Source organism: Acinonyx jubatus, chromosome A3, assembly GCF_027475565.1.
Source record: "Acinonyx jubatus isolate Ajub_Pintada_27869175 chromosome A3, VMU_Ajub_asm_v1.0, whole genome shotgun sequence".
Classification (NCBI taxonomy): domain Eukaryota; kingdom Metazoa; phylum Chordata; class Mammalia; order Carnivora; family Felidae; genus Acinonyx; species Acinonyx jubatus.
This window is the reverse complement of record NC_069388.1, coordinates 42,676,899-42,703,829: the sequence shown is the minus strand read 5'-3', so window position 1 is coordinate 42,703,829 and position 26,931 is coordinate 42,676,899. Positions and strand designations below refer to the sequence as shown.

At 42.8% G+C, this 26,931-nt stretch overlaps 1 protein-coding gene across 10 annotated transcripts in view; it reads left to right on the top strand.

Moving 5' to 3' along the window:
* Positions 1 to 26,320, top strand: part of DZANK1 (double zinc ribbon and ankyrin repeat domains 1) — a 70,847-nt gene extending 44,527 nt beyond the window's left edge. For 4 of the 10 annotated variants that reach the window (XM_053200285.1, XM_053200288.1, XM_053200287.1 and 1 more), the window contains 12 exons: positions 5,573 to 5,755; positions 6,576 to 6,740; positions 8,090 to 8,297; positions 12,214 to 12,317; positions 14,268 to 14,342; positions 15,679 to 15,738; positions 16,181 to 16,277; positions 16,727 to 16,824; positions 20,478 to 20,558; positions 21,056 to 21,183; positions 24,811 to 24,885; positions 25,325 to 26,320. In XM_053200285.1, coding sequence (XP_053056260.1) covers positions 5,573 to 5,755; positions 6,576 to 6,740; positions 8,090 to 8,297; positions 12,214 to 12,317; positions 14,268 to 14,342; positions 15,679 to 15,738; positions 16,181 to 16,277; positions 16,727 to 16,824; positions 20,478 to 20,558; positions 21,056 to 21,183; positions 24,811 to 24,885; positions 25,325 to 25,448 — 1,398 coding nt within the window. In that variant the 3' untranslated portion in view covers positions 25,449 to 26,320. The remainder of the gene's footprint in view (positions 1 to 5,572; positions 5,756 to 6,575; positions 6,741 to 8,089; positions 8,298 to 12,213; positions 12,318 to 14,267; positions 14,343 to 15,678; positions 15,739 to 16,180; positions 16,278 to 16,726; positions 16,825 to 20,477; positions 20,559 to 21,055; positions 21,184 to 24,810; positions 24,886 to 25,324) is intronic. The other 6 variants (XM_027069501.2, XM_027069498.2, XM_053200290.1 and 3 more) reach the window with 6 other exon arrangements.
* Positions 26,321 to 26,931: the final 611 nt, after the last annotated feature.

Here is a 26,931-nt window from a genome sequence, read left to right as displayed (position 1 = left end):
GAGGTTCACTTTGTTGTTTCAAGAGCCAACTACAGTGATGGGGAAACGTGAACCTCAGTTTTTTTGAGCTTGCCTTTGACTAAATTGTAAATAAGACTCCATCAAAACCCACGTTTGGATGTCTGTCTGCCTGAGACTGCTCTAATTCCTGGGACTGAGCTCCAGAAAGAGTTTCTTTAATCCCCTGTTAGGACAACCAGCCTGTTGCTTGTTTTTGCTCTGTTGAATGCCTCCCTTTTTGCACTTTCTGACATGCTTTACTATGTTGTTATATATCCAAAAAAGTAATTGCCTCAACTTTCAGAGTTCTTGATTCTTGCTGTGGTGGCATGAATGGAAGCTATTGTAACCCCGTCTAGTAACTCTCATTTGAGATGTCCTTGAAATACTGAAGTTTGGTCCTAAAAATCGTTTTTTCTCTTCTTTACATTGTATAATTTCTTTTTTTTTTTTTAACTTGTTAATGTTTATTTTGTGAGAGAGAGAGAGTGTGAGCTGGGAAGGGGCAGAGAGAGAGGGAGACACAGAATCTGAAGCAGGCCCCAGGGTCTGAACTGTCAGCACAGAGCCCAACCTGGGGCGCAGATCCACAAACTGCGATATCATGACCTGAGCCAAAGTCAGACTTTTAACCAACTGAGCCACCCAGATGAATCAAATTTATTTCTTTTTTTAAAAAAAACATTTATTTATTTTTGGGAGAGTGCAAGTGGGGGAGGGGCAGAGAGAGGGTGACAGAGGGTCCAGAGCAGGCTCCACACTGATGGACTGATAGCAGAGAGCCCGATGCGGGGCTCGAACTTACGAACCACAATTATCATGACCTGAGCCGAAGTCAGATGCTCAACCAACTAAGCCACTCAGTTGCCCCTATAATTTCTTTCTTTCTTTTTTTTATTTTTATTTTATTTATTTTATTTATTTATTTATTTATTTATTTTATTTCTTTTTTATTTTTGAGAGAGAGACAGAGCACAAGCAGGGGAGGGGCAGAGAGAGAGGGAGACACAGAATCTGAAGCAGGCTCCAGGCTCTGAGCTGTCAGCACAGAGCCCAATGCAGGACTTGAACTCACAAACCATGAGGTCATGACCTGAGCCAAAGTCGGATGCTCAACTGACTGAGCCACCCAGGTGCCCCAATTTCTTTCTTTAAAAAAGTTTATTTTATTTATTTTTGAGAGAGAGATAGTGCAAGCAGGGGAGAGGCAGAGAGAGAGAGGGAGAGAGAGAATCCCAAACAGGCTCCACACTGTCGGCATGGAATCCGACACAGGACTCAAACTCATGAACTGTAAGATCGTGACCTGAGCTGAATCAAAGAGTTGGACACTTAACTGAATGAGCCACCCAGGTGTCCCTACACTACATAATTTCTACTGCTCTCTCTTCAAGTTCACTTACTTTTCCCTTTACCATCTCCTTTTAGCTATTAAGTATATACAGCAAATATTTTATTTCAAATGTGTTTTTCTGTTCCAGAATTTTCATTTGTTTCCCTTTCCATTGTTTCTATTTCTCTCCTGAGATTTCCTAACTTTTTATTCATTATGGGAAGAATGTTTGCTTTAAAATTCTTTTTCCAATACCTGATTTACCCTAGGGTTGGGCTAAATTGATTTTCTTTTCTTTTGAGAGGTATTAGTTGTAATTCATTCCAGGCAATGAATTCCCCAAACCAGGTATACATATTATTGCCTGCTAAAGCAAAGCAAAGCAGAGCAAACAACAAACCCAGCACTCATCAGAGGCTAGTAACAGAATTCAGAAGCTCCACAAACTAACAGGTATAATGCTAAGATCCAATCTAAAATTCCTTAGCATACTAACAACCAAGAAAACTGGGGGTTTTTTAGAGGTAGGGGGCAGAAATTCTGGTTTCTGTTTAGATATGTTGTCTTTAGCTGAACTACTTTGAGTATTCTGTGCCTGCATCTTTCAGGGGTTAGTAAGAGATGTGAGTACAGAATTTGGGGATCCCCTCTCTGTTTCTTTTCTTTCTGGGAGTTCCCACCTCTTCAGTAGCCAAATACTTCACAGTCTCAGTTTTCTGGTTCTCCTAGTCAGAATTCTGCCCTTTCCCCACTGTTTCACATGCAGTATTTTAGCCCCAGGCTCAAATGAAACTAATTTTGTATAACTCCCCTCCTCCTTGTATGTACTTGTTACAAGAGTCTATCTGCTTCTGTTCATTCTCCAGTGCCTTCAGAAATTATGAGAAGATTTGATAGTTTTCTGGTTGGGAGTCATTTGGCATGGTCTTATTCTGTCATTACCAAAAGGAAAATCTGCATAGTTTTTTTTTTAAATATTGTTTTAATGTTTATTTATTTTTGAGAGAGAGAGAGAGAGAGAGTGAGAGCATGAGCAGGGGAGGGGCAGAGAGCGAGAGGGAGACACAGAACTTGAAGTGGGCTCCAGGTTCTGCGTTGTCAGCAACAGAGCCGGACACGGGGCTTGAACCCACGAACTGCAAGATCATGACCTGAGCCAAAGTCGGATGTTTAACTGACTGAGCAACCAGGCACCCCGGTTTGGTTTTTGTTTTTTTTTAAAGATGATTTCTGTTACACAATATGTGGTGTGGCTTTTTTTTTTTTTCCTAAAAAAATATACTACTGAACTGGCAAGTTGAATAAGAAAACCCATCTATTCTCAAATCAAGTCTGATACAGTTTTACTCTTTTGTTGATTATTTTTCTTTTATTCCTCTGACTGAGCATGGTTTCAGACTTTATGTCACGCTCTCATCATGAAATCACACTTTGTAGTTTTCCAAGGTGCTAGAGAGAAAAATAGTGAGATTAAGAAAGCATAAAAAAAGAAGACAGTAGTGCTTTGGAATTCTTGGAGTGATCTTGCTGATAAATTTAAGTAAATTGTCAAGCAAAAAATGTACCTTCTCAGATAATCTGAACTTCTTACATAAATAGTAAAATAATTTAAATTGATTTTATTACCTGTCAGTGATGTAGTTGTTTCTGGGTCTCACATCAGCAAAACTGTTTCAGGAACAATTACAACATTGAATTTGTTTTCAAAATTTGATTTCTATTTGAAAGGTATATCAGAGTTTGGATGTCACAATGAGGGTATATATCATTGAAGTGCTATAAAAGTAATAATGTGTATTCGTTCTGATAGCTTATGTCTTTTCTTTGTTTAGCAGCATTACTATGGATGGGTTAAAATAACTTTTCTTTCTTTAAAGCAATATTATGGGAGAAAATTCCACTTGAACTGTAGACGCATTTAAAAAAATTTTTTAATGTTTATTTTTGAGAGAGAGAGAGAGAGAGAACACAAATGGGGTGGGGAGGGGTAGAGAGAGAGGGAGACACAGAACTGAAACAGGCTCCAGGCTCTGAGCCATCAGCACAGAGCCCGACGTGGGGCTCGAACTCACAGACCATGAGATCATGACCTGGGCCAAAGTCAGACACTTAACTAACTGAGCCACCCAGGTACCCCTAGATGCATTTTTTTAGTGGATGCATTTAAATAAAAGATCTGAAGGCTTTATATTTATTTTTTTATGTTTATTTATTTGTTTTGAGAGAGAGAGAGAGCACATGTGCTAGGAAGGGGCAGAGAGAAAGGGAAGGAGGGAATCACAAGCAGGTTCCATGCTGTCAGTGCAGAGCCTGATGCCAGGCTCAATCTTGTGAACTATGAGATCGAACCTGAGCCAAAATCAAGAGTCAGATGCTTCTCTGACTGAGCCACCCAGGCACCCCTGAAGGCTTTATATTTAGAAACCCATATCAACAAGTGTTATATCAAAACCCTGTTGTAGCAGTAGGATAAATTGAAATTTAAGTCTGAAGCAAAAGCGTGTAAAGGGTTTCTCTTTTGATTTGTCCTGAGGAGTCTCGTTCTAATTGCACAGAAATGGGGTAAGGGTAATTGTATGCAAAGAGAGATCTTCATTCTCAGTCTCTGTGGACATTGAGGGCTAATGAGACCTCTTTCTGGACAGATGTCTGTTTTAGGATAACAGAACAGTCCCCAAAGTAAAAGAGGATATAGCTGGGCAAATAAAGCAACTAAAATATTCATCTTGGAGGAAAAACCGTCCTTTAGAAAATGTCTCCCCTGGTGTGCGCATTCTTAGTTTTATACATGGAACAGGTGGCAGTTATCAATTGAATCAGTTATTCATTGATTCATTCATTCAGTAACTGAATGACTTCTATGTGCCAAGGTGCAAGTTACTGTCTTAGTGGGGAAAAAATGTGAAGTATGCCTTTCCCTTAAAGAAATTAAGATCTAGTGAAAAGCAAGAGAAAGGAGGGAAGCTGACATATGGAGCCTGACCCTGTGCCAAGCACGCCTCCATACTTAATTGACATTAACCATCTGAACCCGTCCTACAGACCTGTGAAAAGGCTGCATGGAGTCATGGATAAAGGTCAGGCTTTAGAATCAGATGGCCTATGATCAACTCTCACCTCTGTGTCTCAGTTTCCAACCTCTGTAAAACACAGGTGACAATAGCACCCACCTCACAGGTCTGTTGTGTGGTTTGATGCGAGACTACAGGGGCAGTGCTCAGCATGGTGCCTGCATACAGCAGGTGATCACGTAACAGTGACGAATACTATCATCCTCATTTGTCTCATGAGAAAATCTCTTACTAGTCAATAAATAAGTAGCAGGAGTAAAAATTCTCATCCAGGCCTACCTAACAAAGTTTCAGAAATTCTCATGAAACAATTCTCTCTCCTCAAAATAAAATAATTCTTTTCATGTGTCAGGGGTGGAAAATAAATTCACATTCCCAGATGGAAACCAAAGCCCTAAAAAAATAGAAGATACACTTCAATTGTGACACCTTACTAGCATGGGTCTGCTTACATTCTTTTTTTTTTAATGTTTATTATTTTTGACAGAGAGAGAGAGAGAGCGCACGCGTGAGCACACTCGCGCACGTGAATGGGGGAGGGGCAGAGAGCAAGACAGAGACACAGAATCTGAAACAGGCTCCAGGTTCTGAGCTGTCAGCACAGAGCCTGATGCGGGGCTCGAACTCACAAACTATGAGATCATGACCTGAGCTGAAGTTGGACACTTAACCAACTGAGCCACCCAGGTGCTCCACATTCTTCTTTTTTTTTTTAATGCTTATTTATTTTGAGAGAGAGAGAGAATGCACGTGAGTGGGGGGGAGGGGCAGAGAGGGAGGGAGGGAGAGAATCCCAAGCAGGCTCTGTTCTGCCAGTGCAGAGCCCAATGTGGGGCTTGATCTCATAAACGGTGAGGCCATGACCTGAGCTGAAATCAAGAGTTGGATGTCTGTCTAACTGACCGAGCCACCTGGGTGCCCCATACATTCTTTCTTTAAAAATGTTGTCATAGTAAATCAGGAGGAGGCTTACCATGTTTGGTATTAAAGATACTGAGGAATATCAAGATGCACGAGCCACCGGTTTCATCTATTTGCTGTGAAGTAATATGTCCTCTTTGTACTAATGTGTTCATTAGTGAAGCTTATCATAGTTTTATTCTTTGGGGCAAAAATACCTTATTTCCAGGGTTTGCATTGATCTGGGGATTTTTTTTTCTGGATTCAGAGGGGGATTGCAGAATCTAGTATTGATCTGCCTATTGATAAATGCCATTGCATTCAGCAGCCCATGCTCAGTGGAGATAAAGCCCCACCTCCCCCCACTCAGAAAGGGGAGACCATTTCCTGTTCCAAGTGTGGTCGCAGGAATCGCCCGGAAGCTTGCTTCTGTGACTGGTGTGGAGCCACGGTGGGTATTTTAAATCTGAGTTTCTTGGTGCTGAGGCTTCACCACCACCCTAGAGAGGCCCAGCTCCTCCTCTTCCCCTGCCCTACAGAAATCACTTCTTGAGATTTGAAGACTACCACCTATTTACCTAAGACTCCGGAGAGAGAGATGCTTCTCTTAAATTGAGAAAGCTCTGTCATTGCTGTTTCTTTGAGGTTAAACTTTTCCTATTTCTATTTGACTATTGGTATCTTTTATGAATTGTCTGCTTACTTTTCTAATAAAACACTCAAAGTCATTTATTCAAATAAGTGTTGCATGTAAATAATACAAAAGGTTTCGTGTGAAGGGTTAGTCTCCCTTCTCATCCCAGGCCTACAGAGCCTATCCCCAGAAGCAGTCACTGTCACCTAGTGTCTGAGTGTTCTTTGAGCCGTTCAGTGTGCTAATAAGTAAACTGGTAGTTTACTATGAACACTGGCTCAGTTCTTTTCACCTAGCAATATATCTTATTTGTAGCCTCTCATTCTTTTCAGTGGCTCCGTAATATACCACTTTCTGTATGTACCATGATATATTGAGGCCATCCCTATTGCTGGACATTTAGATGGTTTCCAGTTATTTTCTCTAAAACCACAATCCTGTGGGGGAATGGTCTTAAATATACTTGCTTTGTGTAATTGTTCATCTGTAGGACAAAGTCTAGAAGGTAGACTTGGGGTCAGGGGTATAGGCATATGTTATTTTGATGGCTGGGGATTGTATGGTATGAGAATAACTTACATGGAGAAATTAGGACTCTAATATTTATGAAGATGTAAAAATATTTTCTATCCTCTAGCCAGGCATTTCTGCCTGCTACTCTGTTTGCCCCAAATGTGGGGCCAGCAATCACCCATCTGCCCGATTCTGTGGTTCCTGTGGTATTTATGTGAAGTCCTTGGCAAGACTTAGCATGGATAACAGCCTGGCTCTTGCCGCTGGAGAACTTCGCCCTTTTGCTGAGGTGAGGCCTCCACTGTAGTAAGAGCTGGTGCCTGGGGAAGAGCTTAGGACTCTGAATTTGTGTTCTCTACCTTGGGGATCAACCCGGGGAGGGAGAGCCAAAATACAGACTTTTCACATGGATTTTCAACTAGGTGTGTAAGTAAATTCAACCAATTCAAGTTTTCAACACTCAAGTGATTTTGTCCGCATTCAAAGATCTAAGGGTTTATCTGTAGTAGATTGAGGTCTAATTGCATTTGGAAGACTAATAAAAATAATGTAAGTTGATATAATGTCATGAAGGAGAAGTGGATTTAAAATACATGAGACAGAAAAAAAGTAAAATAAATACATGAGACAGAATGTCCTTCTTGTGCATTTCTCATGAGGCATACTAGGAACGTTGCTCCCATTGTTTTATGTTTTAGAAAACTTATATCAGGTATATGAAATTGCTGCTGCTATTTAAAACAACTGCATATAGTTTAAGGAAAATCTTACAGGGTTATTTTCAGAATGACTTAATCTCTAACCAGCTTGATATTAGCCTTTTGTGAATTTCTCTAAGCTAGATGAAGACTTTTCAGGTTTCTTTTTAGGTCTTCATTAGAAGAATGTGAAGATTGATAGTCCTTAGAATGCACATGCACTCAGTAATTTTGCACTCATTTTTAGGGAGTTCATGGCCTTCTCAACCCAGACTGAGACTTATGGATCCTGGGAGTGTCAGTAGCCCATATTGACACCTTTGTGCAAATGAGACCAAGGGTTCTTTCTTCAAGACACTAGACTGCCATCTGTTGGAAACTGATCGTAATATACTAATTTTGTTAGACATTTTCTTCCACCTACCAGAAAAACTGTCCTAATAAATTTGCAAATATATGATGCCTACCATGTGAATCCTAGCTCATTAGATGCAGTGATGTTGTGCAGTACACGACCTACACAACCTTACATGATGGTCCTCTCAAGTTCCCATGTCCAGATGCAGGAGTGCCTCAGAGAAAATACCGGTCCCCAGTAGTTGAGTGTGGATGAGTAGTAACTCCATTGGATTGTAGAACTGAGAGGATAGATTTCTTTAGGGCCTCGGGCAGCAAGACAGGGAATATTAGTTTAGTTGATTTGTTGAGTTTGAGATAGTAAATGGCCAAGCAGAAGAGGCTGGCTTTATGGGTCAGGCTGGGAGTTCCTGGGAGAGACAGACCAAGGAAGGTGAGGCAAGGGCTGAAAACCTCTTTTTAGTTCAGAGTACAGTTTCTTGGAGATACTTTTTACTTCTGATTAGAATTCTTTTCTATAAGTAATTATGAAGAATTAATGAAATTATATTCTAGTATCTTATGTTTTCTGCCTTACTCATAGCCCCGATCTGCCTGGCAGTCCCTAAATGTTCCTTTGCTCAGACCTGAGGCTGGGACTCGGAAGGACGTGGGCACACAGACTACTGGCCTGTTCTACCCATCTGGTGCACTACTAGCCAAAAAGGAACTGGAAATGGCTTCTCAAAAGCAGAGGCAGGAGAAAATGAGTGACCATAAACCTCTCCTCACAGCTGTCAGCCCAGGAAGAGGTGAGAGAAAAATTACAGTTTCTTGTCAGGAGGGAATTCCCTCTTTCTCTGAAAGAAAACTGCATTTTTTTTTTCTTCCTTTAGCTTTATTTCTATACATAAGTAAATCCCTTTGGGGCGCCTGGGTGTCTGAGTCGGTTAAAGCATCCTACTTCAGTTCAGGTCATGATCCCACGGTTTGTGAGTGCAAGCCCCGCATCAGGCTTTCTGCTGTCAGCACAGAGCCCACTTCAGATCCTCTGTCTCCCGCTCTCTCTGCCCCTCCCCCACACCTCTCCTAAAAATAAACAAACATTAAAAAGAAAGAAGTGGGGTGCCTGTGTGGCATCCAACTTTGGCTCAGGTCATGATGGCATGATTCGTGACTTCGAGCCTCACGTCGGGCACTCTGCTGTCAGCTCAGAGCCTGCTTTGGATCCTTTGTCCCCTTCTCTCTCTGCCCCTCCCCCACTGGTTCTCTCTCTGTTTCTCTCAAAATAAATAAATTAATTAAAAAAAAAAAAGTAAATGGGTCTCCTGGGTGGCTCAGTCTGTTAAGCGTCCGATTTTAGCTCAGATCATGATCTCACAGTTTGTGGGTTCGAGCCTTGTGTCAAGCTCTATGCTGACAGCTCAGAGCTTGGAGCCTGCTTGGAATTCTGTGTCTCCCTCTCTCTCTGCCCCTTCCCCGCTCGTGCTCTCTCTCTCAAAAATAAGTAAACATTAAAAATAAATGAATGAATGGATAAATGAATGAATGAATGAATGAATGAACTAAATCCCTTGGGGTGCCTGGGTGGCTCAGTCGGTTGAGTGTCTGACTTTGGCTCAGGTCATGATCTCATGGTCCGTGAGTTCGAGCCCCGCATTGGGCTCTGTGCTGACAGCTCGGAGCCTGAAGCCTGCTTCAGATCCTGTGTCTTCCTCCCTCTCTACTTCTCCCCTGCTCATGCTCTGTCTCTCTCTCAAAATAATAAATAAACATTTAAAAAAAAAGTAAATTCCATCGTTTTTCTTTAGGTAATTTTCCTTTGTATTATAGCTCTTCCTTAAACTTTTAGTACTCTGATGTTTTGACTCATAGCCCCATCATCTAGTTTGTAAATCAAATAGCACATATGGATTGCAACTATGATGGTAGAAATGTTGTTAGTCTGTGTCATTATTGTTCTCTGCCAATATCTCTCTCTTTTTACTGTTCTAAAATTCACATAACAAAATTCACCATTTTGACCATTTTGAAGTGTACAATTCAGTGATAGTACATTAGCAGCAGTATAGAAACATTACCACGTCCAGAACATTTTCATCACCCCAAAAGTAGTCCTGATACTCTTTTTTGTAATCACTGCTCACATCTCCTGACCCAGGTGCCTGGCAACCACAAATCTACTTCCTGTTTTTTATTTAAAAAAATTTTTTTAATGTTTATTATTTGTTTTTGAGAGACAGAGAGAGACAGAGTGCAAGTTAGGGAGAGGCAGAGAGAGAGACACACACAGAATCTGAAGCAGGCTTCAGGCTCCGAGCTGTCAGCACAGAGCCCGACGTGGGGCTCGAACTCATGAACCGTGAGATCATGACCTGAGCCAAAGTCGGATGCCTAACCGACTGAACCACCCAGGCACCGCTACTTTCTGTTTTTATAGATTAGCCTGTTCTGGACATTTCCTATAAATGCATCTCCTGCTTGCCCACAAGAAACCAGAAATCCAGACTCTTGTGACATCTCCCAAGCGTTAAATGGTGGCAGTTAGTGAATTCAAGTGTGTTTAAACCCTGTGCAGACTGTAGAAGGGCACGAGGGAGTTTTTGGAATGATGGAAATGTTCTATGTTTTGATTGGGATGCATATGCTTGCCAGAATTCAAACCGTATACTTAAAAGTTATCTCAATAGGGTTAATTTTAATAGAATAAAATAGGAGTGGCTGGGTGGCTCAGTTGGTTGAGCGTCCAACTCTTGATTTCGGCTCAGATCATGATCTCACGGTTCATGAGTTCGAACCCCACATTGGGCTCTGGGCTGACAGCACAGGACCTGCTTGAGATTCTCCCTTTCTCTCTATCCCTCCACTGCTTGCACTCTGCCTTTGTCAAAAATGAATAAATACACTTTTTAAAAAGATCTATATTTTAATCAATAGGGCAACTATTCAAAAAGAATACCAAGGAATACAGCTAAAAAGCTAATGGGAAAATTTAAATATAATTCTAAAAAGTATTCAAGTTACCCCCCAAAAAACCCCAGGAAAATAGGAACAAAGAAAACAAAACAAATGGGAAAAGTATAAATCAAATAATAAAATGGTAAGTCAAAACCAAAAGATATCAATAATTACATTTAATTTTGTGGACTGAACATTTCATTAGAAGGTAGCAATTGTCATCATGGGTTTCGAAAAAACGAAAAAACAGGGGATCCTGGGTGGCTCAGTTGGTTAAGCATCCAACTCTTGATCTCAGCTCAGGTCTTGATCTCAGGGTCATGAGTTCAAGTGCCACACTGGGGCTCCATGCCAAAAGAAAAAAAAAAAACAAAAACAACTCTGTGCAAGCCATAGACAAGACCTAACTATGTAGAGTAAAAGTAAATATATAGTAAAAAACATGCTTGCTGAAATTCAAACTGTATGCTTAAAAGTTATGCCTCGGGCGCCTGGGTGGCTCAGTTGGCAGGGCATCCAACTTCAGCTCAGGTCATGATCTCATGGTTCATGAGTTCAAGCCCCGCATCAGGCTCTGTGCTGACAGCTCCAAGCCTGGAGCCTGCTTCGGATTCTGTGTCTCCCTGTCTCTCTGCCCCTCCCCCACTTGCACTCTGTCTTTGTCTTTCATAAATAAATAAATGTAAAAAAAAAAAAGTTAAAAAAAAAGTTGTGTCTCAAAAGGGTTAATTTTATTTTTTATTTTTTATTTTTTTATTTTTTTCCACTCGTTTAATTCTACCATTTTTTTTCTTTTTTTTTTTATTATGAAGTTTATTGTCAAATTGGTTTCCATACAACATCCAGTTCACATCCCAACAGGTGCCCTCAATACCCATCACCCACCCACCCCTCCCTCCAACCCCCCATAAACCTTCAGTTTGTTCTCAGTTTTTAGGAGTCTTTTATGTTTTGGTTCCCTCCCTCTCTAACCATTTTTTTTCTCCCTCTCCCCCATGGTCTTCTGTTAAGTTTCTCAGGATCCACATAGGAGTGAAAACATATGGAATCTGTCCTTCTCTGTATGACTTATTTCACTTAGCATAACACTCTACAGTTCCATCCATGTTACTACAAAAGGCCATATTTCATTCTTTCTCATTGCCACATAGCATTCCATTGTGTATATAAACCACAATTTCTTTATCCATTCATCAGTTGATGGACATTTAGGCTCTTTCCACAATTTGGCTATTGTTGAGAGTGCTGCTATAAACATTGGGGTACAAGTGCCCCTATGCATCAGTACTCCTGTATCCCTTGGGTAAATTCCTACCAGTGCTACTGCTGGGTCATAGGGTAGGTCTTCAATATGGTTAATTTTAAAAGAATAAAATAGGGAGTGCCTGGGTGGCTCAGTTGGTTGAGCATCTGACTCTTGATTTCAGCTAAGGTCATGATCTCATGGTTCATGAGTACAAGCCTTGTGTTGGGCTCTGTGCTGACAGTATGGAGCCTGCTTGGGATTCTCTGTCTCCCTCTCTCTCTCTTCAAAATATGTTCTTTTGATATTCTGTACTATGTTGTGATTAATCATGTGTAATTAAAAAAAAGCAGGGAACAAAAATGGAACTTATTCTAGTACATAGTCAAGGTTCAGTAAGCCAAACCATCACAAAATTTGACCCAAAAAAATAGTAACCTCTCTGAGTATGCATGTTGCAAACTAGCATTTTTCTTTCTTGGCTTCAGAAGAATTATCCACGTGGATGGGTTTCTCTTTTTCTTTAGGGTACTGGAGAAAACAGTTGGATCATATCTCTGCTCACCTCAGGTCTTATGCTCAGAACAACCCTGAGTTCAGGGCTTTGATTGCAGAACCCAGAATGGGAAAGGTGGGTGAGCTCTGACTGGAATTTCCACGCCAGAGCATCGCATGGGGTCAGGCTGCAGCTCCCCTCCACTGACTTCACCTGAAATCGCACTTTGCTTGGCTCCTTTCCCTTTCCTGTCCTGCTTTCCACACTTCTTTACTGCCCTCCCCTACAAGCACGGCCTCAATAAATCACCTGTGCATGAACCTTTTCTCAGGGTCTGCTTCTGGGCACCTGACCTAAGCAAGGTAAAATAGTAAATTGTGAACCATCCATGCTTTTACATTCCACGTGCTATGGAGATTCTTGTGGTCAGAGCTAAAAGACCCAGAAGAGTTTAGTCTAGCCAAATTGCACACTGAAATCCATTCTGTATTAGCAGCGGTAGTGATCATAACAGTTGCCGTTTAACGATGCACTCACTATGTACGTTATGTTCATTGATCTGTAGCGCTCATAACAAACCTACAAGGTAGGGATATTACCTTTGTGGCAGTTTTTAATAATGGCCACAAATTCTTTGATAGTTTTCCCTGCAAAGGGCGGAGTCCCTGTCCCCTGTGGACAGGTGGGAGGACTTATGGCAGTTGGGCTAATAACTGAGTGCAGTGGCAGTGATGCCATGGGACTCTCAGGGTGTGGTCCTCTTACTTGGCACACTCACCTTCAACACTCCTTCTTGGAGCCCAGCCACCCTGCTGTGAGAAGCCCAAGCCCCATGGCGTGGCCAGGTGTAGGTGCACCGTCTGCAGCCCTAGCTGAACCCGGGCCTGGAGTCATCCTGGGTCAGGAGCCAGGCAGACGAGTGATGAGAGCCTGGGTCATTCCAGCCTCCAAACATGCAGCCACCTTCTAGCCATTTGAGTTTTCCCAGCTGAGGTGGCAGATGTGTCGAGACAAGACCATCTGTCCCCTCTGTGTCCTGTGGGAAGCCACAAACTTAATAAAATGGTCGTTCAGTGCCACTAAGTTTGAGGTGGCTTTTTACACTGCAGTAGATAATCAGAACAAGCCTTATTTTTGACACCCAGGAAAACTGGCTCAAAGAGCTTTGGTGACCTGCCCAGGACTGCACTGTTGGGTCTTTTGGGGGATTCCAGATTTGAAGCCCCATGCTCTTTCTCTGGCATTATACCACCACTGTAAGAGACAGCTCTGTGAGAAGACCTCTTCTGTTTGTCAGAACACTAGAAGGAATCTTTAGAAATCAGCCTGTTTGATCCTCTACCACCAAATTGGCCAACATTGAAACTATTTCATTGTCAAGTAGTGCTTGGTTTCCCTTGATAATGTTTTGGGGGTTTATTCATTCTCTCGCCTAATCCAGGGGTCTGCAAACTATAGCCTGTGGGGCAAATTAGGCCCATTACTCAGTTTTACAAATCGAGTTTTATTGGATCACCCCTATACTAATTTGTTTACTTACTCTCCATGACTGCCTTTGTGCTACAATGGCAATGACCCACAAAACCTCAACTACTTACTATCTGATCCTTAAAGAATTTGTTGACCCCTGTTTGAGGGAAATTCCTCCTGCTGCTTACAGAGAAGGCTTGTCAACTATGATGCTTGGCTCTTGATTGACAAGGCCTGGCTCCTCCAGACACCCAGCTGACGACATCCAGCCAGGTGGCTTGATTAAACTTAATGTGTGTCTCTTGCAGAGAATATAAATTTGGGTCTTTCTTTCTTATCCATTCGGCAGTGTCTGCTCTTTGATGGGAACATTAATTTCATTCATTTACAATTAGTGGAATTATAGCCAAAGCTGGATTTGTGTCTGCTGTTTTGCTACTTGTATTATATCTTACTTAGGTTTTGTTCCTTTGTTTCTCTTTTCCTGCCTTCTTTTGAGTTAATTAAATGTTTGGTTAAATTTACGGTTTAACTTCTCAGGATTTCTTGACTGTTGCTCAGGACATTAAGTCCCACATGCATGGTTGTGAATTCTCTCTAATGGTTTTTTAAAAGCTTATCTCTGCTACTGTCCATGAAGATGGCTATGAAGTTAGCATCCAGCTGAATTACATTCAAGTATCAAACAAGGTGCGTAAGACTTTCAGAAGCTGTTCATTTGAAAATTGACTGAGCTAGTAAATTGTAGCCTATAGTCTATTGAAATGCTTCTGGGTAACCCATGGAAGACATAAGTTTCAAATATTATAAAACTCGACTAAAGGCCAGTAATTTCATAGGATTAGGTAAATAACTGTGCTAAACCTCAGAGAAGTCAGGTTTCAGGCACATAAAGATGTAGTAAGAGTAGGAATTACTGTCGACCCTATCGGTCCTGTGGTTCTCAGGCTTTTTTATACTCACTGAAGTCTGGGTGTAGATGAAAGACCAACAAAAATGTTTGCCTGTTTGTACTTTCACCTATTTGCCTATAATAAGCCAAATTTTGTGGCTATGTCTCTCTTGATCTGCCTCCTTATATGGTGATTGCAACTTTGCTACAGAGGCTTTAATGTGTGGCAAACATTAATTGATTCATACTGGCAGCTTTAGTTTCATTGGGCAAGAAATCAGAATATACAAAAGAATAATGAATGGATTGAGAAGGTGGATGAAGAAGGCCAGGAAAAGCAGGGGAACTAGCATTTATCAGGCCCTGGCCATATGCCCAGCAGGGAGCTAGAAGTGTCTTCAAAATGAGGACAGACATACGGGCACTGCCTAACTCAGAGGCTGGGAGTGTGCAGTGGGCTGACACCAACAAAAGTGCTTTGAAGTCAAGTAAAGTGCTAAATGCCATATTTTCAGTTGTGTTGCCAGAGCAGAGCTTGGGTCAGAGAGGTACTTGAGGAGAAGGGGACTGAGGGACATGAGACGGGGAAGGGGCTGAGTGGTCACACATAAATTTTGGCTTTAGCCTGATCCACGAGGAGCTCTGAAATGTGGGTCACACCATGAAGTTGTCCCAACTGAGGCAAGAAAAGGAGGGCTGTAGCTTCTAGGGTAAGGCAGCACCCATCTCTGGAGGCAGTTGGCCAGAGAAGGGAGTCCGCTGTGAGCTGTTAGCAGCCAACCCAGCAGCTGGGAGGGGTAAGCTGATCAGTTAGGGGTATGCTTTGGGTGGGCACCGAGAGCATATATAACGTGCTATCAAGTAGAAGTGGAGTAATTATCTTTGGGTTTAATATGTGTTTTTTCTTAACCTGTGTGTTCTAGTGTTGAGGAAGTAGCAGGTGGTTCCCTGTGGTGGGAGAGGCAACCAGGTGAGGGTGGGGCAGGATGCCACACTGTTGAATCGGTCCAGGTGGATATAGAATTCCAGGTCTGGACCATGTATCATCTATCCTAACTTTATAGGCCTCCATTTTACCTCATTTTACTTTCACAGTATCCCTTTGGGGTAGGCCATAATATTTCCACTTTACAGGTGAGGAACCTGAGGTTCAGAGAAATTAAGCAACTTGCTTCTTCCAAGGTCCCTAAACTAGTAAGTAATAGAACCAGGATTCAAACTCTGTGGCTCGAGTCTCCCCATGATGTCACCCTAATTCCAAGATACAGAAGGGTTTTAAGCAGGGAAAGGACACCAGTACTTACACAGTTTAGAAAGATGATTGGGGCAGCCACATGGAAAGTGGGCTGGCAGGAACCTGTTGGGATGCCCTTGGAGTGATCCTGGCATATGAAAAGGGGCTGTGGCTGTAATAACAGAGAAGAAGGGCTGCACTGAGGAGCCGTTTAAGAGGCAAAATGGACAAAACATTACAGGGAGGGGAGGAGGTGTCAGGAAGGATGTCCAGGTTCAAGCTTGACTGTGTAGCTAAAGCTGTCATTAACAAAGAGAGGAACAGGTTAACAGGGAGATTGTTCCTTCTGTGGGGACACAGCAGCCTTGTCATTCATGGTGACTAATTGTTTTCATTGTCCAGAACCTTTACCTCAGCAAGGCTGTGGATTTCAGCAGCCACTTCCTGAGCAGTGTCACTGAGGGTGGTAATGGGCCATTTGGCAGCAGGTCCAGCCTGGGTGAGTTGTACCCTTATGGTGACTTTAAAACAATTGACCAGGAGCACACTGACCTGGCAAGGATGGCAGGGAATTGCTTATAATTTTCCAGCCCAATCATGCATCTCACTGTAATGTTCCAACCATTTTCTTCTGGTTTCTCTGAAGTCAGGGGTGAGATTTTTCAAGTCTTTCACAGGGCTTGGGGAGATAGGTTGGGGGGCGGCTGTTCTTTGGGGCCTATAAACTGTAGTCCCTTTTATTCCTTCCTTCCCACCCATCCTCTGGTCTTAGTCTGGGATGAATGGTTCCAGGAGTCCTTCTTGTGAGGTTCAATCAAGTAGAAATTTCTATAAAAGCCATTTTATTCTTCTGACCTCTTGAGGGGCACAATAGTAGGATAGTTCTATATTATATGTGGGGAGTGGCAGGGGGACATTGTTTTGGTCCTCAACTCTTTGTCATTCCAGTGAGCAACTACAGCCAGAGCACCTCCGATACCACTGAAAACGTCAAGAGGACAAAGAATTTCAAGACCAAAACATTTCAAGAAAAGGAGCAGCTCACAGTAAGTGTACTCCTTTGTCCTCACAGCTGTCTTCTTAGGCCTATCTGTTTAATGTTTTACTTTGAGATTTTTTAAATGGAGGAATACTTTTTCATTTTCTGTGACTTTTTTGGGTGTATTTTTTATTTTATGGAATCCTTTAAAATATGTCAAGATTATTAATTAGAATTAAAGTTCTCATCAGTTTCCTGAATCACCTCTGTTTCCGCTGGGGTCAATTCTGTCTGTCCATCTTTCTCTGTCTTGTTTTTGGTTGGTCTCAAATATGTGATGATCTGTGGTTGCCAGGTCATGTTGACAAGTGAAGGGCTAGTTTGCGTAGTGCCAGTGCCTGCCCTGGGTGTGTGGGCCTGAGGTGCCTATGGGGGGGATGGGCATGCTGTCTCCCTGGAGAGTGTTTGGGCAGAACACAAGAGAATGCCTTGGGGTCCCCTAAGTTGCCTTCCCCCTAGAGGTGAGTCTGTGCTGTGAAGGGCTCTAGAGTGTTTCATTCCTGGATGGGGCTCTTTTTATTTCCTTGCTCTCCTTCCATCTGTGTTGTCATAGAGGTCTGGGCTCTGGCCTTCCTGGGCCCAGTACTCCCAGGAGAACTCTTTGTTAGGCAAATAATGAACTCTCTGGAAAATAGTTACCAGGGTTTAAGCAGAGAGCACAGGAGAGAGGGGAGGACATCACCCAGCTCAGCCCTTCCCTAAAATGCTCATGAATCCAGCCTGCACCCAACACCTGCTCTCCTTGTTGATTAACTCAGCTTCTTCAGGGCTTCCTGGAAGAAACACACTCATATCTCTGGTGTCTTCAACTGCTTTTTCTTTGCTTTGATTTCCCTCTCAGTCAGATTCCACCTACTTTCAATCTTTGGAATTTCTCACGATTCCTGATCCACTGATGGCACTCTTCCAGTTTCCCACAGCTGTTAGAGTTTTGTTCTTCAAAAATATAGAGCATTAACATTTTAATGGGAGCTTTGGAGAAAGGGACAGTGGGTGCCCTTGTTCAGTCCACCACCTTGCCTTTCATTTGGTCCTCTTTGGCTGCAGTAGGAGGACAGATGTGCTTAGCAACAAACCCAAAGCCTGGGTCTCCACCAAGATGGAGATGGGCACAAGTCAGTTCTTCCCTCCACTTTTCGTGAAGCCAAGCCCTCAGGGCATCCTCAGGGGTGCACATACTGGCGCCCAGATTGTTATCATGAGTTCTACAAAGGCAGGTGATTTCTCGCCTCAACTTGTTTTTTTCCACTACATGCTTTACATGTCATAAACACCAATAAATGTGGGAAGAAGACCTTAGAATTGTATTAACTTTTTTAAGAAATCTATTTCTCCCTGGCCTTGATTTATTTACTTATTTAATTTATTATTTTTTAATTTTTTAATGTTTATTTATTTTTGAGAGAGAGACAGAGTGTGAGCAGGGGAGGAGCAGAGAGGGAGACACATAATATGAAGCAGGCCCCAGACTCTGAGCTGTCAGCACAGAGCCCAACACGGGGCTTAAACTCACAGACTGCGAGATTATGACCTGAGCTGAAGTCAGACACCTAACTGACTGAGGCACCTAGGCTCCCCATTTACTTATTTTATTTAAATCCAAGTTAAGTTAACATATAGCATAAGAATGATTTCAAGAATAGAATTTAGTGATTCATCACTTACTTATAACACACAGTGCTCATCCCAGTAAGTGCCCTCTTTAATGTCCATTGCCCACTTAGCCTGTCCCCCGACCCAAGACCTAATAAGCAAACTTCAGTTTGTTCTCTGTATTTAAGAGTCTTTTGTGGTTTGTCTAACTCTCTGTTTTTATCTTATTTTTTTTGCTTCCCTTCCCCTGTGTTCATCTGTTGTGTTTCTTAAATTCCACATATAAGTGAAATCATATGATATTGTCTTTCTCTGACTTATTTTGCTTAGCATAATACACTCTAGATCGATCCACATTGTTGCAAAAGGCAAGATTTAATTCTTTTTGATTGCCAAGTAATATTCCATTATATAGATATACCACATCTTCTTTATCCGTTCATCAGTCAATGGACATTTGCTTACTTTTTCCATACTTTTACTTACTCTTTCCATACTTTTGCTATTGTCAATAGTGCTGCTATAAACGCTGGGGTGCATGTGCCCCTTTGAATCAGCATTTTTATATCCTTTGGGTAAATACCTAGTAGTGCAATTGCTGGGTCATAGTTCTAGTTTTAATTTTTTGAGGAACCTCCATACAGTTTTCCAATTTGCATTCCCACCAGCAGTGCAAGAGGGTTTGTCTTTTTTTTTTTTTTAAGGGTTCTTCTTTCTCTGCATTGTCACCAACATCTGTAGTTGCCTGAATTGTTAATTTTAGCCACAGAACTATATTAACTTGTATTGCTTATGATTCCTTATACTCTTGGCCTTCTCCCAGTTTAAGTATAAAGTTCCATAAACTTTAACAGTTTTCGAGACTCCACCTGCTTATTTTATGTGTGACCTGAATCCCCCATTGTTATGTGCCTTTATTTTCTCATTTGTATTTAGGGGATAAGTATAAGAAAATAATAACAGCATTCAGTGGTTCACTCATTCAGCAGTTATTTTGAGCACACATGCACCAGGCACAGTTTTTGGTGGTAAAAATAAATTGTGAACAAAAGATATAAAAGTCTCCGACCTCATGAGGTTGACATTCAAGTGCATTCTAGTATAGTTTTCCATAAGGAATGGAATTCAGCCAGAACAAGTGTGTCCCCCAAGACTGCCTGGGGTTTCACTTGTTAGAGTACATTGTTCCAAGCTAATCACTCTAGAATGGGGGCAGAGGGGACATAGCCTGAACCCGGCATCTTCTCCTGAAAGGCTCAGAGGCTTGACCAATGCCCTCATCTCTGACTTCCCAGAGAGCCAGGAGGGGGGTAGATATTATTTTCACTATGCATACAGGAAACTGGGAGTCCCAGAACCATCCCAAGTCACCCTCAGATCCATTGATAGAAACACACTGAAAGTAATGTCTCCAGCTTCTAGACTGCCTCTTCAACCTTGTGGCAGCCAGCATTTGAAATCCTTTATATAAAGATTGTATATAATGATGAATTTCATCATATTTTGAAAATAGAGAAAAGATAATAAACTCTTCAGATTTCTGATGATAAGTGAGAGCTTTTAACCCCCAAACAAGAGTTGACTTTATCGGTTCACTCATGTGTCGGGTGAGCGTGTTTTCTGGATAGTCATACTTAGGCTGATTCTGAACACCTTATATAGCATGCAGGGTGAATTGTAGGATTCACCCGTTTGCTTTTCCTAGGAATATTTGTTTTCCTTTGTAATAAAACTAGTGTGGGGTTTCTGGGTTTTTGTGAGGTTTCTCATTGCATCCCTGTCCTTAATAAATATAAAACAATGTCCCCAAATATAAAACCTTTCCCAAGACAAGGTTTCAGAGACCAGCAAGCTTTACATTAGCTGGGTTTATTTGTGTTGCTGGCTGTCAAAGATCACACACACGCACTCACAGACACACATGCATGCACTTGCTCACACTCACCTGTCCCTGGGACTCAGAACTTAACCTTGGAGAGGAGGCATTTGCCTTGAGGGTTGAGTTCACACAAGTGGGGCAGCAATATTTTGTGGTGGTGGAAATGACCGTGTTGTATAATCCTACAGCCTGAAAACAGGCTCCTGCTGAAGGAAGTGGGACCGACAGGGGAAGGAAGAGTCTCTGTGATTGAACAGCTGCTCGATGAGGTGAGTACATCCCAAAGAAATCTCTCTGAGGATTTCAGCCTCGTGTTTCACCTGTGTCTCTTTCATGTGGAAGTCTTGTTCAGTACTGGGATCATCACAGGGCCATTTCATTTTAAACTGGAAGTGGATTAACTGGCCAGTCCAGAACTTTACATTAATTGTTATTGGTTGCTAGTTTTTATAGCAGAGAAAATATACCGAAAAGTCATATGAGCCCAAATAATGTGCACAAAGGTGGACAGAATCCCTGGTCTGTGACCCCATGTGACCTTCATGTTTCCTAAAGAAGCAAAGTTGTCTGGGTGCCTGCCTTCCTGATGAGGACAGCACAAGTTCTATGGCACCATGACCCGCAGCTCTGTTATAGGTCAGATCTTAGGTTTCCTGATGTTCCTTTCTTTTGATGGAAAGCTTATTTGTTACACTTCATAGGACGGCAGGTGGATGCTGCTGAGAGCAGGGCTTTGTGGCAAGTTTGTCCTTTTCTTATGCTGCAGGGAGCAGATCCCAACTGCAGGGACAGTGAGGAGCGACCCCTTATAACCATGGCTGTTGTGAATAAGCACCACGAAGCAATTCCGGTTCTTGTGCAGAGAGGAGCAGACACTGAGCAGCGGTGGGGACCGTAAGTAAGACACAGTAAAAGGGCAGCCCTGGCAATGTCGCAGCCAGCTGTGACCTTGCACGTGTGCCCTGTTCAATTTGAACCAGTCAGGAACCATTTTTAAACCCATCTGGGCCTTAATCAGAGACTTACCTGCTTCTATTTCCCAAATCTAGGGAAAACAAAGATTTTTAAATGGACTATTGGATTGCCTGATTTTTTGTAGCTTTTATAAAAGATAAATTTTGTTAACTCATGAATTTGTACTGTTGTGGGGCTGGCAAATCCTTTGCCCTTGGGATGTCAGGTGACATTTTCATCATGATCTGAGCTGTTGACATCCATAAGAGAGGAGTGGCCCCAGTGTATTCCCTGTGGAAATGTACCCATGAAATTACTGCAGAAAGAAAACCTTATCTGTCTGTCTCTGGATGTTGACCCCCTGGGGGCGAGCCTGCACATGAGAGTTCACCACATGATTTGATGAAGCAGGAGGACGATACCAAGTCCTGTTGGGTGCTTCTGTCATTTCCCTAGTCTCAGGGCTGTCCTGCCTCTTGACTTCTCCCAGCTTCGTGATTCTGTTGTTCTCTTGCAAATTACAGCAAAACCTGGGATAGTGAATAACTTGTTCTGCAAGTGTGCCGCAACATGAGCAAACATTTCTTATAAATTTTAACTTGATAAACTAGTGATGTCTTATGATACGAGTAGTACATGATGCCAGATGTCACATGATCACAACTGAGTTAGTGGTTCTTGAAATTCACTTTGATATACAAATGCTTTGGATAACAAGCATGTTTCTGGAACGAATTATGGTCACAAACCAAGATTTTACTGTACTTTGGAAAGGTGGGGTGGAATGTTCCTTGAGGATGGGTTCCATATGTTAATTGCTTATATCCTGCCAAACAAGTTGCCAAACTAGAAGTTCTCCAGGGGTCCTGCAGATATCTGACACTGCTGCCCCCTGAGTTATTTCTGAGACCAGATTGAGGCCCCGTCAGAGCATCATGCAGCCAGCACAGGGGTCCAAGAGTTAAATAGCTTTGCTTCTGGCTTTCTCTGTCTCAAAATCTCCTCTAGTGTTTTTATTAAAAATATATCCCTGTTGGGGCACCTGGGTGGCTCAGTCGGTGGAGTGTCTGACTTCGGCTCAGGTCATGATCTCGCAGTTTATGGGTTCGAGCCCCGCATCGGGCTCTGTGCTGACAGCTCAGAGCCTGGAGCCTGCTTTGGATTCTGTGTCTCCCTCTCTTTCTGCACCTCTCCTGCTTGCACTCTGTCTCTCTCTCAAAAATAAACAAACATTAAAAAATTGTTTAAAAAATATATATCCCTGTTAATTTTTCTATGTGTGCTTTTATAAGTTCTGCCCAATAGGACAGCTATATCAAGACATGACCCCATTTTTAGCAGAATGTTTGGCACACTTGGTATACATATTTAGTGGCTGGCATTTACTTGCTCACCTTTTCAGGATTCACATTCTTCATACTTTGTCAGCTTCTTCATTTACCCACACTCATTATTCATAAAAATAATGTCACCTTGTTAAGGTATACTTTATATTTGCACAAATCAGATAAGCTTTTCTTGGAGCACTTACGTATAATGTATGTGGTTGATACAAAATCTCTTAAGCAGATTTTGAATTGATGCTTATGTATAAGGTGTCCTAGCTTTATGAAAAGTCCAGCTGAGAGGAAGAAACTACTCTGGACACGGAACAGATTACCTGTTTTTCCTTGGTGTTCCTCAGTTTCCATTCTTGCTTCATTACCATTCTATAAATCGACATTCATCCACACGCAATCCCGTTGCGTTGCTACTAACTTTCTGCTCGTACCATCTGTCTGAACAGTGTGTGATAGCCCGTTGTCTCTCCCACTGCATTAGCCCGGTTAGCAGAGTTTAGCTCCATGGAGGGGGAGCGAGGAAAGACAGACCAGAAGCCCTCCCTCAAAATAGAGCACAGAGATCTCTTCTTCCATTTTAGTTTATGCCAATAGAAGAAAGCAGATTTTTCCACCAGGAGCCAACTCTGTTAAGTCTGGTTTATAATTGTTAGTTCTAAGTGTTGAGACCTGGGTCAGCCTGGCTTCTGCCCCACAGCTGGACCTCTATACATCCAGGAACATGACCTCAAGACTCCAACCATTCTACTGCTCTTCATGCACAAGCCATGGAGAGATCTGGCTTTCCTGTAAAAGAGGCTCAGTGAGTTGTTCCTTAGCAAACAAGGATTAGAAAGCTCTTCCCCACCCCCTCCCCCAACCCCCACCCCTACCCCTGCCCCAAGCTTGTTTGGCTAGGGGAAAGAAGCAGTCAAGGTAGTCTCTATGCAAGGTAACTCCTGTCAGGTAGCTCAGTGGGTAGCAGAAAGCCCCGCCTTAGTGTTTCTGTTTCCAATGTTTGTATCTTTCCTACCAGAATACACTCATATTCAACCCAAAGGGATGGCTAAGGCGAAGTACGCATTCTTCACCAAAGCCGATACCTCTTATGGGCAGATTTCACAAACACAGATTCAAGGTCTCACTAGGAGAGGGGCAAAGCAAAGTGCCATTTGCTTTTGGACAACAGCTGCCCTCCTTCACTGGCAGTTTCAAACATCTCATCCCTTAGCTCTGCCCCAGTAGCCAGGAGGGACAAATGTAACCATCAGTCTGTTTCTTAGAGCTTCAACTGAGGAGATTTATTCTATTAGGTAATTCACAATTTACAAAGAAAGAATGTGCCTTCATCCTCCCTGATACTTAGATTTGAATAAACAGTTTGAGTTGTTTGTGCATTAATAGTAAAGTTTCTTTAAAGTACAAATTCACAGGGGGTGCCTGGATGGCTCAATTGGTTAAGCATCTGACTTCAGCTTAGGTCGTGATCTTGCAGTTCGTGGGTTCAAGCCGCACATGGGCTCTGTGCTGACAGCTAAGAGCCTGGAGCCTGCTTCAGATTCTGTGTCTCCCTGTCTCTCTACCTCTCACCTGCTTGCACTCTGTCTGTCTCTCTCTCTCTAAAAAAATAAACATTAAAAAGAACTTAAAGTACAAATTCACAGAACATCATACTGTACCTGCTGTACAAAACACGTTCTAGAAGGTCTGGTAATATAGTACCAAGCTGTTCAGAGGAACAGATTTGTAGGGTATCACCTCTACTCTGAAGCATGGGGTCCTGATAAGAGGGTATTCCATCAAGTGCCATTGCCATGTTGGAGTTGTGTTGAGGGGCGGTGTACAAAGTTAGAGTTGGCAGTCACAATTCATTACTTTCAAAAACTGAACCGTGGTTATACAGAAAATCTAACCACGGCACCCCCCCCCCCCCCCACCTAGTAAATGGAATGCATGTTCTCTCAGTTGAGAGGGAGTCACGAAGGAAGAAGATCATACGTCTTCTCAGGAGATATGGCAACTCCATGAATGTATGCAGGTTCCAATGGTAAATGCCATATAAAGACCCAAGGAACTTGAGTGGTGAAGTGACCAACAGTTGAGCCCTATACTACCAGGGAGAAAGGAAAGATGAAAGATAAGGAGGGGGTCAGTGTCATTGGTGTGACTGAGACATCCATTGTCCGTGTGCCCATAGCATCCTGCATTGCAACTGCTTTAGCAGGTTGATTCTCTTCCCCCCAAACAGGCTCCGAAATACAGCTCTTCATGAAGCGACCCTCCTTGGCCTGGCGGGAAGGGAGTGCATCGCTGCTTTACTGCGGTATGTTCCCGGCCTCTGGGGGAGACTTCTGAGGGCCCCAGCGATCCCCCTGCTGACTATGATGATTTCAGAAGGCCCCAATTCCTGAACAGTTAACTCTATGAATGGGGGCCACCATCCCACCATGGGTCCCCAGCACTGAGGGCTTCTAAAAGGACAACGAAAATACCCACACACCCACCCAACACACTTGGTTGTAGGACTTTGATGCAATGGGAGCCAATGGCCAGGATTGGCAATTGAACGTGTTGAAATCACAGAGCCCCTCAAAAGGTCTCAGGGTAGAGCCACCCTTGAGAGTGAGAGTCATGGTGGCCTCTTGGGGACGGGTGTAGGAAGGTCGGTCTGAGAGTCTCCCAGACGGGCCTCTGTGTCAGGGAAGAGCCATCCTTGAGTTCAAGCACCTGAGTGCCTCTATTCATGCCTGTTTCCTTGGCAGATGCAATGCAGGCATCCAAAAGAAGAACACGAATGGCCAGACGGCATATGACCTGGCTCTGAAAACTGGGGATGAGGTCATCACCTCACTCTTTGCTGCTAAGCTCGGCCTGGATGACTCTTAGACCCAAGAGCCTGCGCGGGACCTGATTTCAAGAAACCATCCAGCTCTAGCTGTTCTTTGTTTCTTTCTGAGATGTGTTATTTGTGGTTTGGAAATTGAGGTTGAGAGGAACGCATAAGATTTTTTTTTTTTTTTTTAATATGACAGTGTAAGCCACCATGTGGGCATTTCCCAATATGCTCTGGATGGTGACGAATTTAACCTATGTTTTTTAAAGGGTCTGTTGCTGCTTATTTTGGAATTTTCTTTAAAATTTATTTTTCAATAGATAATTGCACATGGTTCAAAGCTAAACAGTATGAAGTGTTAAGTAGTAAAAACTCTGCCATCCCTGTCCCACAGCCACCCACGTCCCCTCCTCAGAGGCTCCAATGATACCAGTGTCATCTGCGTCTTTCCAGAAATAGTAGAGGATTATATAAGCACATGTGCGTAATATATGCATATGTACATATAGGGTATGTATAAAATACAAATACAGAGAACAGATATATTCTTTCTTCTCTTTTAAGACAAGTACTAGCAAACTACACACCCGTCTGATGTTTTACATCTTGTTCTGTTCCTTAATATCTCTTGTAGGTGGTTCCAAATGAGTACATTAAGATTAACTTTATTTAAAGACTTTCATTTCTAATGTGAAATATTCCTATTGTTGTGGTTTGTTCTCCGGTTGACAAACAAGCTTTGAATAAGCCCATGTGCAGGAGTGTGCAATTTTGACTCACTCATTTTTTCAGACTGTTATTTCAGTCTTTGGGTGATAATGCTGCAATCGTGGAGTCCCTAAATAGTTCCTGTTAAACTATGTTGACAGAGTATCTGTTAGTTTAGAATGAGTAATTCAGCACAATAAATAATAGACCTGGTTGAGTGGTTGCTGTTATCACTACCTGCACTTCCTTTCCCGAGATGGTGACTGCGGGAGGACAGGCGCAGAGTCTCTGGGAGCGAAGCCCCCGCATGGGGTTTGGGGGCACCGGCACTGGCTCTCCCCTGTCCGACTCGGCCAGCCGTCTTTGCTTTGGGGGCCACTGCAAGGTAACCAGTGTCCTGAGAGACCCGCGGAGCGTGGTCAGGTGGTTTGATGTCAGGGCTGGTTTGCACTGTCAACCTGGCTGTATGATACAACCTTTCCCAGACTTCTCTGCCTTTATGGTTCAGCTCAGGGTTGGCTGCAAGAGTCACTGCACCAGGTTCCAAATTCCCGAGGTGGAAGTGAAGCCGCAGCCATCACACTAGGAGGGTGGGTTAGGGCTCCAGACGCTGCCACAGCTCACACCCTACAGGCTCTGGAATCAATCCTGCAGGAGGAGGGTACAGAGTTCAAGACTATTTTCCCCAGAGCTCAGGGAGCAGGGAAGGCCTGGAGGACCCGTGGGTTCCAGAAACAATCCTCTTAGAGCTCTCAGGGGTCACTTTCATACCCTGAGCGCAAGATCCACATCTCTACTGTTCCTTGGGCTTCCACACTTCCTAGGGGA